We start from the raw sequence: 12,703 nt of genomic DNA, 5'->3' as shown, positions 1-12,703 counted from the left end.
TAGAATATATGGTAGGTTATGAATATCTGCTTAATTTTTCATTTTCATCTCAGTATAAATATTTTCACATTTATGTTCTTCACTTTTCTACATATTGACCCTGGAGGGTGGGCAATAAGGGGGAGAAGGCAAAAGGGGGAGCAGGGACTAGGTCATTGTTTCTCAAAGTGGCTCCTTCAGAACCCCTAAGGGATCTGTGGACATATTCTATAATCATGTGTCCCCCGCAATTTTTAATTCAGTGATTTTATTACAATTTAAAAATTAATATAAGCATATTTAGGACTTCCTGGATGCCCATCTTGAGACTGAGCCACTTGCTTTTCCTGCCCAAGTTCAGATTTGTTATTTTGATTGTGTTGGCCTTGGTTAACTCTGCAGTGACAAGGGCAGAATTACCTTTTTTCCCTGGTTTCAATTTTCATAGTTTTTTGGGGTTTTTTTCCAAGTGAACTATAAGTTGATTTACAATATTGTGTTAGTCTCAGGTGCAGAATTACTTTTATTGCAGTTTTTCCTTATGTGCAGGTCCACAGGCAGAGTCTTGAAGGTGCATCTAAAAGATGAATCCAGCACATAGGCACATTATGAAAGCATTATTAGAACTTGAGTTTTGTTGAAATAGGCCTACTTACTTGCTTAAAAGCTTACCTCTGGTTCTTTAATAAAAGCCTGATGTCATGATGTTTGGTACAACCCAAATAGTGTCTGCTGTGCAGTTAACTTACAGGGTTTGATAGAATCGGAAATAAAATAAGGTCATGGTTTGACGGATGGTGGATGTACATCCTCTAGTCTCTTGGCTGACTGAGCAGAGACACTGTCTCAGTTTCCTTTTTCCCTCTCACTGTCTGGCTGCCTGTCAGAAAGGCACCATCATGCAGATGGGGGCATCTCTCATTTATTTAGGCTCTGACTTGTGATGGAAATCCCTTATAATTAGTGCTTTGTGTACTGGGAGTTGGAGTATGGTAGCACATGCTGATACACGTCCTTTATTATCTGTCTGACAATACCTGTTACAAAGTAAAGTCAGTAAAGCCACCTTTCTGCCAATGGTAATTTTTCTATTTTTGTGTTTTGTGTTTTAGATTAACTTCATCTACCTTGCCAAAAGCACAAAAAGAACTATGCTAACTTTAACTTTGGTATGTACAATTGCATTCCTCCTTGTTTGCAGTGGAACTTTTTTCCCATACAGCTCCAACCCTGCCAGTCCAAAGCCAAAGAGAGTGTTCCTTCAGGTAAGAGCGATTTTGCGTGAGCTGTTTGAGATCCTGGAGAGGAAAGGCTTATGGTGTTTTGAGCTTACTAGTCAACAGTGAAGCTCGAAACACATAAGTGACTTTTCTACTGTTGACCTGTTAGTTGTACCTCGACTATTTTGTGTAAGGCAGTGAGGAAAAGACCGACCATCAAGAGGCATTCTTATCAGCTAGAAACACTTCTCCTAAGAGCCTGAATCGGAAACGTCTGCTTGTTGCTCTTATTACTGTTCAAATTACAAAAATGTACCTACTTGGAAAAACGAGAGCAAATATGTATCATGGAATAATGAGCTGTCAGAAGTACAGACTGTAATAATGTCTGTGGGCTGAGTAAAAATATGACCTCCTGTCAACTGGCAAAATGAAACAGATTCTTTAAAATGCAGTAAGATTGATCTTAGGTAATGTTCAAGGTAATGTGACAGTGAAAATATAATAACTTAGATATTAATAAAAGATTTAGAACTTTCTTAGATTTCAGGTTTTTCTGCAAACTTTTTAGAGCTGGTGTTAAAACAGGAAAAAGAACTTAAGTCACCTTTTTTTACAGTCTTCCTCTCTGTTAGAGGGAATGGAGTGGCCAAACAGAAAAGCCAAGAGTCATAACCTAGATAATTATTCAAGGACTTGAGTAAGTAGTAATAATATATTTGAACTTAAATATCAGAGAGGAGATTTTGAGAAAGAGCCAACTATTCCTTGTTTTTGTTTCCAGTCCTGTAGGACACAGTGATACGTTTTATGCGACAAATTTTACAATCACATCAGTAGTCATTAGGAAAAGCTAGATTTTTATTTTTAAAAACTCTTGTTCTGATTTGTTTTGGGGTTCTCTTCTTCCCCAGTGCCAGAAGTTGACAAACTTTTCCTATAAAGGGCCAGAAAATAAATATTTTAGGCTCTGCCAGCCATGTGGTCTCTGTTGCAGCTACTCTGTTTCTACAGAGTGAAAGGAGCCATAGATGATACCTGCAGATGAATGTGGCCATGTTTTAATAAAGCTTTATTTATAAAAATGGCAGTGGGCCATTTGGCCTGTGGGCTGTGGTTTACCCCTGCCCTTTGCAATCCTTTTTCTTTTCCTGTTTGATATTCTTCAGGCTGGTTTCCGTTGTTAATAGAGCTATTCCAGATGGAGCATGGTGCCTTTTCATAGAATTCTGTTAGGCACAGGTCTGTCATCTAGTGGTGAGCTGTGATTCCTATTTTTCTCTGCACATGAATTAGCATGTAACACCCCGAAAGAGAAATGTGTGTGTATTTCTTTTAGAATGTATTTAAGTCCTTTTAGGACTTTTAGGAGTTCTAGTTTTCATGTCTCTTATATCTGAAATAGTAGGTTTTCAGAAAAATTTTATATGAAATTTAAATATAGAAATATATTTGAAAGAAATAATAAAATAATCATGTGAGTATCTACTGAGTTTAAAACATCATTAGCTGTACCTTAGAAAACCTCAGTATGCCCTTCTTAATCCCAACTCTTTTGCTCCTCTCCCTCTTACCACCCCCCAAAGTACTGACTATCTTAAAGGTTGGAGTTAATCATTACTTTACCACATATGTATTAATCGCTAAACAACAGCATATAGTTTTGCCTGTTTTTGAGCTTCTTACAGGTAAAGCCATACCATATACTTTTTGGTGGCTTGCTTCTTATTGCCCAACAGCATGTCAGAGTCTTCCAGGTTGATTTGTGTCACTGTAGTTCATTATTTTTCATTGCTGAATAGACTTCTGTCATAGGATGATGCCCCAATTTATTTGCCCATTCTACTGTTAATGAACAGTTGGGTTGTTTCCAGTTTTTGCTAATATGGACAATGCTGAACCAACACTTTTGTACCTTGCAAGAGTTTCTCTAAGGTCCATATTCAGGAGTGGAGTTGCTGGCTTGAAGGGTACGCGCATGTTAACTTTATTAGGTAATGCCAAGCAGCCTCCTAAAGTGATTGTGCCAGCGGTGGGTTCCTGTTGCTCAGTAGCCTCGTCATTTCTTGGTATTGTCATTTAGTCATTTCTGTTAATCTGGAGTGGGGATGTGGGTGAAGGAGTTCAAACAGTAGTTTCCTCATTAGTCTTGTTCTTTTCAGCATGTGACTAGAACATTTCATGACTTGGATGGAAACGTAGTTAAACGAGACTCTGGAATATGGATCAACGGGTTTGATTATACCGGAATGTCTCACATAACACCTCACATTCCCGAGATCAACGATACCATCCGAGCTCACTGTGAGGAGAACGCACCCCTATGTGGTTTCCCTTGGTATCTTCCAGTGCACTTTCTCATCAGGTTGGTTCATTACTTTTCTGCTTTTAGTTGGCGGTTAGTTTGTTCTCAAGTCCTATCACTGTATCAGTACTTTATTATTTAAACTGGTTAACACAGAAGTTGAGTGCTGTTTATACTATTTTTTTTTAATATCACTACAAAAGTTGTATTTCTTTGTGGGATAAAGCACTCAGAAGTTTTTTATTCTCCCCCAAATTTTGCTTTTTCAAATAGGAAGTCTTTCCTCTAGAAAGCTGAATAGTTAGAAAGTGTAGCCCTCTTAACTGGTCTAACAGATAGCAAGCAGCTAAGTCAATTTCAAATTGTTTTATTTCTGGGAAGTTTTTATGGTTTGGCAGTGAAGGAATGGATGAGAAGAAATAGGATGGGTAGTGGAATCAAGATCACCTAGGATCCTTGTTCTTATCTTTGGGAAGGTTTTATTACACAATAACCTGGGCCTCAGAGAAACTGACATTGTTTATCATATCCATCAGTTTATGTGTTTATTATATTCTGAGCACTTCCATGAATTATAGCTCAAAATCAACTAATAATGCAACCTGAATATTGAAGTTACCTTTCCAAATAGGAAAAACTGGTATCTTCCTGCCCCAGAAGTTTCTCCAAAAGAACCTGCTCATTTCAGACTTGTATCCAAAGAACAGACACCCTGGGATTCTGTAAAGCTGACCTTTGAAGTAACAGGTAAGTCATATGATAGTTTTTTCTTCTCTCTGTCACTTCTTAAAAATTTTAATATGCATGTATATTTTTTCCCTCAAATGTATAATAGTGACCAGCAACTTAGGAAGAACTTGGTGTTTTTAAAAGCAATTGAAGCTGGTTATGATTTGTAAAAGAAAATTTAATAGACTTTATTTTTTAGAGTAGTTTTAAGTTTACAGAAAAATTGACCAGAAAGTAGAGAGATTTCCCTATTGTCCCTTCTACCCCCCAGCTTCCCTTATTATTATCCCTTTTGCATTAAGTATGGTACATCTCTTACAATTGATGAGCCTACATTGATACATTATTATTAACTAAAGTCCTTAGTTTACATTAGACTTAGTTCACTCTTTGTGTTGTTTAGTTCTATGGGTTTTGACAGATGCATATGGTCATGTATCTACCATTACAGTATCATACAGAATAGATTCACTGCCCTCAAATCCCCTGTCTCCACTTATTCACCCCTCTCTCCTTCCTCCCTCTGGCAACCACTGATCTTTTTACTGTCTCCATTGTTTTGCCTTTTCCAGAATATCGTATAGCTGGAATTATACTTTGTAGCCTTTTCGGATTGGCTTCTTTTGTTTAGTAATTTTCATTTAAGGTGCCTTTATGTCTTTTAGTGGCTTGATAGCTCATTTCTTTTTATTGCTGTGAATGTACCACAGTTTGTTTATCTTCTGACCTACTGAGGAACATCTTGGTTGCTTCCAGTTTTTGGCAGTTGTGAGTAAAGCTTCTATACACATTTGTGTGCAGATTTTTGTGTAGAATAAGTTTTCAACTCATTTGGATAAATATCTAGGAGTGCAATTGCTGGACTGTATAGTAAGCTTATATTTACCTTCGTAAGAAACTGCCGAAGTGTCTTCCAAAGGCAGTATGAATTCCCACCAGCAATGAATGTGAGTTCCTGTTGCTCTACATTCTCACCAGCATTTGGTGCTGTTAGTGTTTTGGATTTTAGCCATTCTTTTTTTTTTTTAATTTTTAAAATTTATTTATTTTTTTATACAGCAGGTTCTTATTAGTCATCCATTTTATACACATCAGTGTATACATGTCAATTCCAATCGCCCCATTCATCACACCACCACCGCCACCCCCCGCCACTTTCCCCACTTGGTGTCCATACGTACGTTCTCCACATCTGTGTTTCAATTTCTGCCCTGCAAACCGGTTCATCTGTACCGTTTTTCGAGGTTCCACATATATGCGTTAATATACGATATTTGTTTTTCTCTTTCTGACTTACTTCACTCTGTATGACAGTCTCTAGATCCATCCACGTCTCTACAAATGACCCAATTTCGTTCCTTTTTATGGCTGAGTAATATTCCATTGTATATATGTACCACATCTTCTTTCTGCATTCGTCTGTCGATGGGCATTTAGGTTGCTTCCATGACCTGGCTATTGTAAATAGTGCTGCAATGAACATTGGGGTGCATGTGTCTTTTTGAATTATGGTTTTCTTTGGATATATGCCCAGTAGTGGGATTGGTGAGTCATATGGTAATTCTATTTTTAGTTTTTTAAGGAACCTCCATACTGTTCTCCATAGTGGCTGTATCAATTTACATTCCCACCAACAGTGCCAGAGGGTTCCCTTTTCTCCATACCTGCTCCAGCATTTGTTGTTTGTAGATTTTCTGCTGATGCCCATTCTAACTGGTGTGAAGTGATACCTCATTGTAGTTTTGATTTGCATGTCTCTAATAATTAGTGATGTTGAGCAGCTTTTCATGTGCTTCTTGGCCATCTGTATGTCTTCTTTGGAGAAATGTCTATTTAGGTCTTTTGCCTATTTTTGGATTGGGTTGTTTGTTTTTTTAATATTGAGCTGCATGAGCTGTTTATATATGTTGGAGATTAATCCTTTGTCTGTTGGTTCATTTGCAAATATTTTCTCCTATTCTGAGGGTTGTCTTTTCCTCTTGTTTGTAGTTTCCTTTGCTTTGCAAAAGCTTTTAAGTTTCATTAGGTCCCATTTGTTTATTTTTGTTTTTATTTCCATTACTCTAGGAGGTGGATCAAAAAAGATCTTGCTGTGATTTATGTCAAAGAGTGTTCTTCCTATGTTTTCCTCTATGAGTTTTATAGTGTCCGGTCTCACATTTAGGTCTCTAATCCATTTTGGGTTTATTTTTGTGTATGGTGTTAGGAAGTGTTCTAATTTCATTCTTTTACATGTAGCTGTCCAGTTTTCCCAGCACCACTTATTGAAGAGACTGTCTTTTCTCCACTGTGTATCCTTGCCTCCTTTGTCATAGAGTAGTTGACCATAGGTGCATGGGTTTATCTCTGGGCTTTCTATCCTGTTCCATTGATCTGTATTTCTGTTTTTGTGCCAGTACCATATTATCTTGATTACTGTAGCTTTGTAGTATAGTCTGAAGTCAGGGAGTCTGATTCCTCCAGCTCCGTTTTATTCCCTCAAGACTCCATTGGTTTTTTGGGGTCTTTTGTGTCTCCATACAAATTTTAAGATTATTTGTTCTAGTTCTGTAAAAAATGCCATTGGTAATTTGATGGGGATTGCATTGAATCTGAAGATTACTTTGGGTAGTATAGTCATTTCATAATATTGATTCTTCCAATCCAACAACATGGTATATCTCTCCATCTGTTGGTATCATCTTTAATTTCTTTCATCAGTGTCTTATAGTTTTCTGCATACAGGTCTTTTGCCTCCCTAGGTAGGCTTATTCCTAGGTATTTTATTCTTTTTGTTGCAATGGTAAATGGGAGGGTTTCCTTAATTTCTCTTTCAGATTTTTCATCATTAGTATATAGGAATGCACGAGATTTCTGTGCATTAATTTTGTATCCTGCAACTTTACCAAATTCATTGATTAGCTCTAGTAGTTTTCTGGTGGCATCTTTAGGATTCTCTTTGTATAGTATCATGTCATCTGCAAACAGTGACAGTTTTACTTCTTCTTTTCCAATTTGTATTCCTTTTATTTCTTTTTCTTCTCTGATTGCCGTGGCTAGGACTTCCAAAACTATGTTGAATAATAGTGGTGAGAGTGGACATCCTTGTCTTCCTCCTGATCTTAGAGGAAATGCTTTCAGTTTTTCACCATTGAGAATGATATTTGCTGTGGGTTTGTCATATATGGCCTTTATTATATTGAGGTAGGTTGCATCTTTGCCCACTTTCTGGAGAGTTTTTATCATAAATGGGTGTTGAATTTTGTCAAAAGCTTTTTCTGCATCTATTGAGATGATCATATGGTTTTTCTTCTTCAATTTGTTAATATGGTGTATCACATTGACTGATTTGCGTATACTGAAGAATCCTTGCATCCCTGGGATAAATCCCACTTGATCATGGTGTATGATCCTTTTAATGTGTTGTTGATTCTGTTTGCTAGTATTTTGTTGAGGATTTTTGCATCTATATTCATCAGTGATATTGGTGTGTAATTATCTTTTTTTGTAGTATCTTTGTCTCATTTTGGCATCAGGGTGATGGTGGCCTCATAGAATGAGTTTGGGAGTGTTCCTTTCTCTGCAATTTTTTGGAAGAGTTTGAGAAGGATGGGTGTTAGCTCTTCTCTAAATTTTTGATAGAATTCACCTGTGAAGCCATCTGGTCCTGGACTTTTGTTTGTTGGAAGATTTTAAATCACAGTTTCAATTTCATTACTTGCGACTGGTCTGTTCATATTTTCCATTTCTTCCTGGTTCAGTCTGGGAACATTATACCTTTCTAAGAATTTGTCCATTTCTTCCAGGTTGTCCATTTTATTGGCATAGAGTTGCTTGTAGTAGTAGTCTCTTAGGATGCTTTGTATTTCTGTGGTGTCTGATGTAACTTCTGCTTTTTCATTTCTAATTTTATTGATTTGAGTCCTCTCCCTCTTTTTCTTGATGAGTCTGGCTAATGGTTTATCAATTTTGTTTATCTTCTCAAAGAACCAGCTTTTAGTTCTGCTGATCTTTGCTACTGTTTTCTTTGTTTCTATTTCATTTATTTCTGCTCTGATCTTTATGATTTCTTTCCTTCTGCTAACTTTGGGTTTTGTTTGTTCCTCTTTCTCTAGTTCCTAAAAGGTGTAAGGTTAGATTATTTGAGATGTTTTTTGTTTCCTGAGGTAGGCTTGTATTGCTATCAACTTCCCTCTTAGAACTGCTTTTGCTGCATCCCATGGGTTTTGGATCATTGTGTTTTCATTGTTATTTGTCTCTAGGTATTTTTTGATTTCCTCTTTGATTTCTTCAGTGGTGTCTTGGTTATTTAGTAATGTATTGTTTAGCCTCCATGTGTTTGTGGTTTTTACATTTTTTTTCCTGTAATTGATTTCTAATCTCATAGCGTTGTGGTCAGAAAAGATGCTTGAAATTTATTTCAATTTTCTTAAATTTACTTAGGCTTGATTTGTCACCCAAGATGTGATCTATCCTGGAGAATGTTCCATACACACTTGAGAAGAAAGTGTGATCTGCTGCTTTTGGATGGAATGTCCTATAAATATCAATTAAATCTTTCTGGTCTATTGTGTCATTTAAAGCTTGTGTTTCCTTATTAATTTTCTGTTTGGATGATCTGTCCATTGGTGTAAGTGAGGTGTTAAAATCCCCCACAATTATTGTGTTACTGTCGATTTCCTCTTTTATAGCTGTTAGCATTTGCCATATGTATTGAGGTGCTCCTATGTTGGGTGCATAGATATTTATAATTGTTATATCTTCTTGGATTGATCCCTTGATCATTTTGTAGTGTCCTTCCTTGCCTCTTGTAACATTATTTTAAAGTCTATCCAGCTTTCTTTTGATTTCCATTTGCATGGAATATCTTTTTCCATCCCCTCACTTTCAGTCTGTATGTGTCCCTAGGTCTGAAGTGGGTCTCTTGTAGACAGCATATATATGGGTCTTGTTTTTGTATCCATTCAGCAAGCCTGTGTCTTTTGGTTGGAGCATTTAATCCATTCACGTTTAAGGTAATTATCGATATGTATGTTCCTATTACTATTTTCTTAATTGTTTTGGGTTTGTTTTTGTAGGTTCTTTTCTTGCCTTGTGTTTCCCACTTAGATAACTTCCTTTAGCATTTGTTGTAGAGCTGGTTTGGTGGTGCTGAATTCTCTTAGCTTTTGGTTGTTTGTAAAGCTTTTGATTTCTCCATCAAATCTGAATGAGATCCTTGCCGGGTAGAGTAATCTTGGTTGTAGGTTCTTTCCTTTCATCCCTTTAAATATGTCATGCCACTCTCTTCTGGCTTGTAGAGTTTCTGCTGAGAAATCAGGTGTTAACCTTATGGGAGTTCCCTTGTATGGTATTTGTTGTTTTTCCCTTGCTGCTTTCAATAATTTTTCTTTGTCTTTAATTTTTGCCAATTTGATTACTGTGTTTCTCCTTGGGTTTATCCTGTATGGGACTCTCTGCGCTTCCTGGACTTGGGTGGCTATTTCCTTTCCCGTGTTAGGGAAGTTTTCGACTATAATCTCTTCAGATACTTTCTTGGGTCCTTTCTCTCTCTCTCCTCCTTCTGGGACCCCTATAATGCGAATGTTGTTGCATTTAATGTTGTCCCAGAGGTCTCTTAGGCTGTCTTCATTTCTTTTCATTCTTTTTTCTTTAGTCTGTTCCGCGGCAGTGAATTCCACCATTCTGTCTTCCAGGTCACTTATCCGTTCTTCTGCCTCAGTTATTCTATTGTTCCTTCTAGTTTTCATTTCAGTTATTGTATTGGTCATCTCTGTTTGTTTGTTCTTTAATTCTTCTAGGGCTTTGTTAAACATTTCTTGCATCTTCTCAATCTATGCCTCCATTCTTTTTCCAAGGTCCTGGATCATCTTCACTATCATTATTCTGAATTCTTTTTCTGGAAGGTTGCCTATCTCCACTTTGTTGTTTTTCTGGGGTTTTATCTTGTTCCTTCATCTGGTACATAGCCCACTGCCTTTTCATCTTGTCTGTCTTTCTGTGAATGTGGTTTTTGTTCCACAGGCTGCAGGGTTGTAGTTCTTCTTGCTTCTGCTCTCTGCCCTCTGATGGATGAGGCTATCTAAGAGGCTTGTGCAAGTTTCCTGATGGGAGGGACTGGTGGTGGGTAGAGCTGGCTGTTGCTTTGGTGGGCAGAGCTCAGTAAAACTAATCAGTTTGTCTGCTGATGGGTGGGGCTGGGTTCCCTCCCTGTTGGTTGTTTGGCCTGAGGCGACCCAACACTGGAGACCACCTGGGCTCTTTGGTGGGGCTAATGGCAGACTCTGGGCGGGCTCACGCTAAGGAGTACTTCCCAGAACTTCCACTGCCAGTGTTCTTGTGCTCATGGTGAGACACAGCCACCCCCCGCCTCTGCAGGAGACCCTCCAACACTAGCAGGTAGGTCTGGTTCAGTCTCCCGTGGGGGTCACTGCTCCTTCCCCTGGGTCCCAATGCGCACACTACTTTGTGTGTGCCCTCCAAGAGTGGAGTCTCTGTTTCCCCCAGTCCTGTCAAAGTCCTGCAGTCAAATCTCGCTAGCCTTCAAAGTCTGATTCTCTAGGAATTCCTCCTCCTGTTGCCGGACCCCAGGTTGGGAAGCCTGGTGTGGGACTCAGAACCTTCACTCCAGTGGGTGGACTTTTGTGGTATAAGTGTTCTCCAGTTTGTGAGTCACCCACCCAGCAGTTATGGGATTTGATTTTATTGTGATTGCGCCCCTCCTACCATCTCATTGTGGCTTCTCCTTTGTCTTTGGATGTGGGGTGTCCTTTTTGGTGAGTTCCAGTGTCCTCCTGTCGACGACTTCAGCAGTTAGCTGTGACCCCGGTGCTCTCACAAGAGGGAGTGAGAACACGTCCTTCTACTCCGCCATCTTGAACCAATCTCGGATTCTAGTCGTTCTTATAGATACGTAGTGGTATCTTATTATTGTTTTAATTTGCAATTCCCTAATGACATATGATGTTGAGCAGCTTTTCATACTTATTTGCCATCTGTATAACTTTGGTAAGGTGTCTATTCAGATCTTTTTGTCTGTTTATTAATTTTGTTTTCTTATTGTTGATATTTAAGAGTTTTTTGTATATATGGGTATAAGTCCTTTATCATGTAAGTGTTTTACAAATACTTTCTCCCAGTTTGGCTTGTATTTTCATATCTTAACAGTGTTTTTTGTAGAGCATAAGTGTTTTAATTTATTGAAGTCCAACTTAATCACTTCTGTTTTATGGAACATGCTTTTGGTGTTGTGTCTAAAAATCATTGCCAAACCCAGGGTGTCTAGATTTTCTCTAATGTTACCTTCTAGAAGTTTTAAAATTCTGCCTTTTACACTTAGGTGTGTGATATATTTTGAATTCATTTTTGTGAAAGGTATAAGGTCTGTGTCTAGATTCATTTTTTTGCATGTGGATTTCCAGTTGTTCCAGTACCATTTGTTGAAGACTATCCTGTCTCCACTGAGTTCCCTTTCTTTCTTTGTCAAAGATCAGTTGACTATATTTGTGTGGGGCTATTTCTGGGCTCTGTATTTTGTTCTACTCATCTATTTCTCTATTCTTTTCCCATTACTGCACTGTCTTGATCTCTTTAACTTTACAGTATTTCTTGAAGTTGGGTATATCAGTCTTCCGACTTTATTTCTCTTCAGTATACTGACTGTTGCTTGTCTTTTGTCTTTCCATATATCAGTTTGTCAATACCCACAAAATAACTTTTTGGGATTTTGATTGGAATTGCATTGAACCTGTGGATCAAGTTTGGGAAAATGACATCATTATTGACTCTTCCTATCCATGACATGGAATGCCTCTCCATTTATTTGTATCTTATTTTTTTTTTTGTAGTTTCACAGTTTTGCTCATACAGATCTTGTACATATTTTGTGAGATTTATACCTAAGTATGTCGTTTTTGAGGTGCTAATGTAAATAGTATTGTTCATTGCTGGTATATAGGAAAGCAATTAACTTTTGTATGTTAACCTTGTATCCTGCAACCTTGCTATAATTGTTTATTAGTTCCAGGATTTTTTTAGTTGATTCTTCTGGATTTTCTACCTAGATGATCATGTCATTTGCAAACAAAGACAGTTTTATTTCTTCCTTTCCAATCTTTATACTTTTTATTTCCTTTTCTTATCTCATGGCATTAGCTAGGACTTCCAGTATGATTTTAAAAATGAGTGGTGAGAGGGGTCATCCTTGCCTTGTTCCTGATCTTAATGGGAAAGCTTTCTTACCAACTGAGTATGATGTTAGCTGTAGGTTGTCTGTAGATGTTCTTCAGATCAGGTTGGGGAAGTTCCCATCTATTTTTAGTTTGCTAAGAGTTTTATTCTGAATGAATGTTGGATTATGTCAAATACTTTTCTGTCTTTTGATATGATCATGTGGTTTTTCTTCTTTAGCATGTTGATATCATGCATTACATTACTTGATTTTTAAATGTTGAACCAATCTCACATACCTGGAATAAATTCTACTTGGTCA

The 12,703-nt window shown here is 37.6% G+C and overlaps 1 protein-coding gene across 1 annotated transcript in view; it reads left to right on the top strand.

The window, feature by feature from the left end:
• Nucleotides 1-12,703, top strand: part of ERMP1 (endoplasmic reticulum metallopeptidase 1) — a 52,707-nt gene that overhangs the window by 28,067 nt on the left and 11,937 nt on the right. The window contains exons 11-13 of the mRNA XM_082470892.1: nt 1,092-1,244; nt 3,362-3,564; nt 4,136-4,251. Coding sequence (XP_082327018.1) covers nt 1,092-1,244; nt 3,362-3,564; nt 4,136-4,251 — 472 coding nt within the window. The remainder of the gene's footprint in view (nt 1-1,091; nt 1,245-3,361; nt 3,565-4,135; nt 4,252-12,703) is intronic.

The sequence above is a fragment of the Balaenoptera physalus genome (assembly GCF_965194825.1).
Source record: "Balaenoptera physalus genome assembly, chromosome: 7".
In the NCBI taxonomy this organism is placed as follows: Eukaryota; Metazoa; Chordata; class Mammalia; order Artiodactyla; family Balaenopteridae; genus Balaenoptera; species Balaenoptera physalus.
The sequence above is the reverse complement of the archived record's forward strand: the minus strand, read 5'-3'. Positions and strand labels throughout refer to the sequence as shown.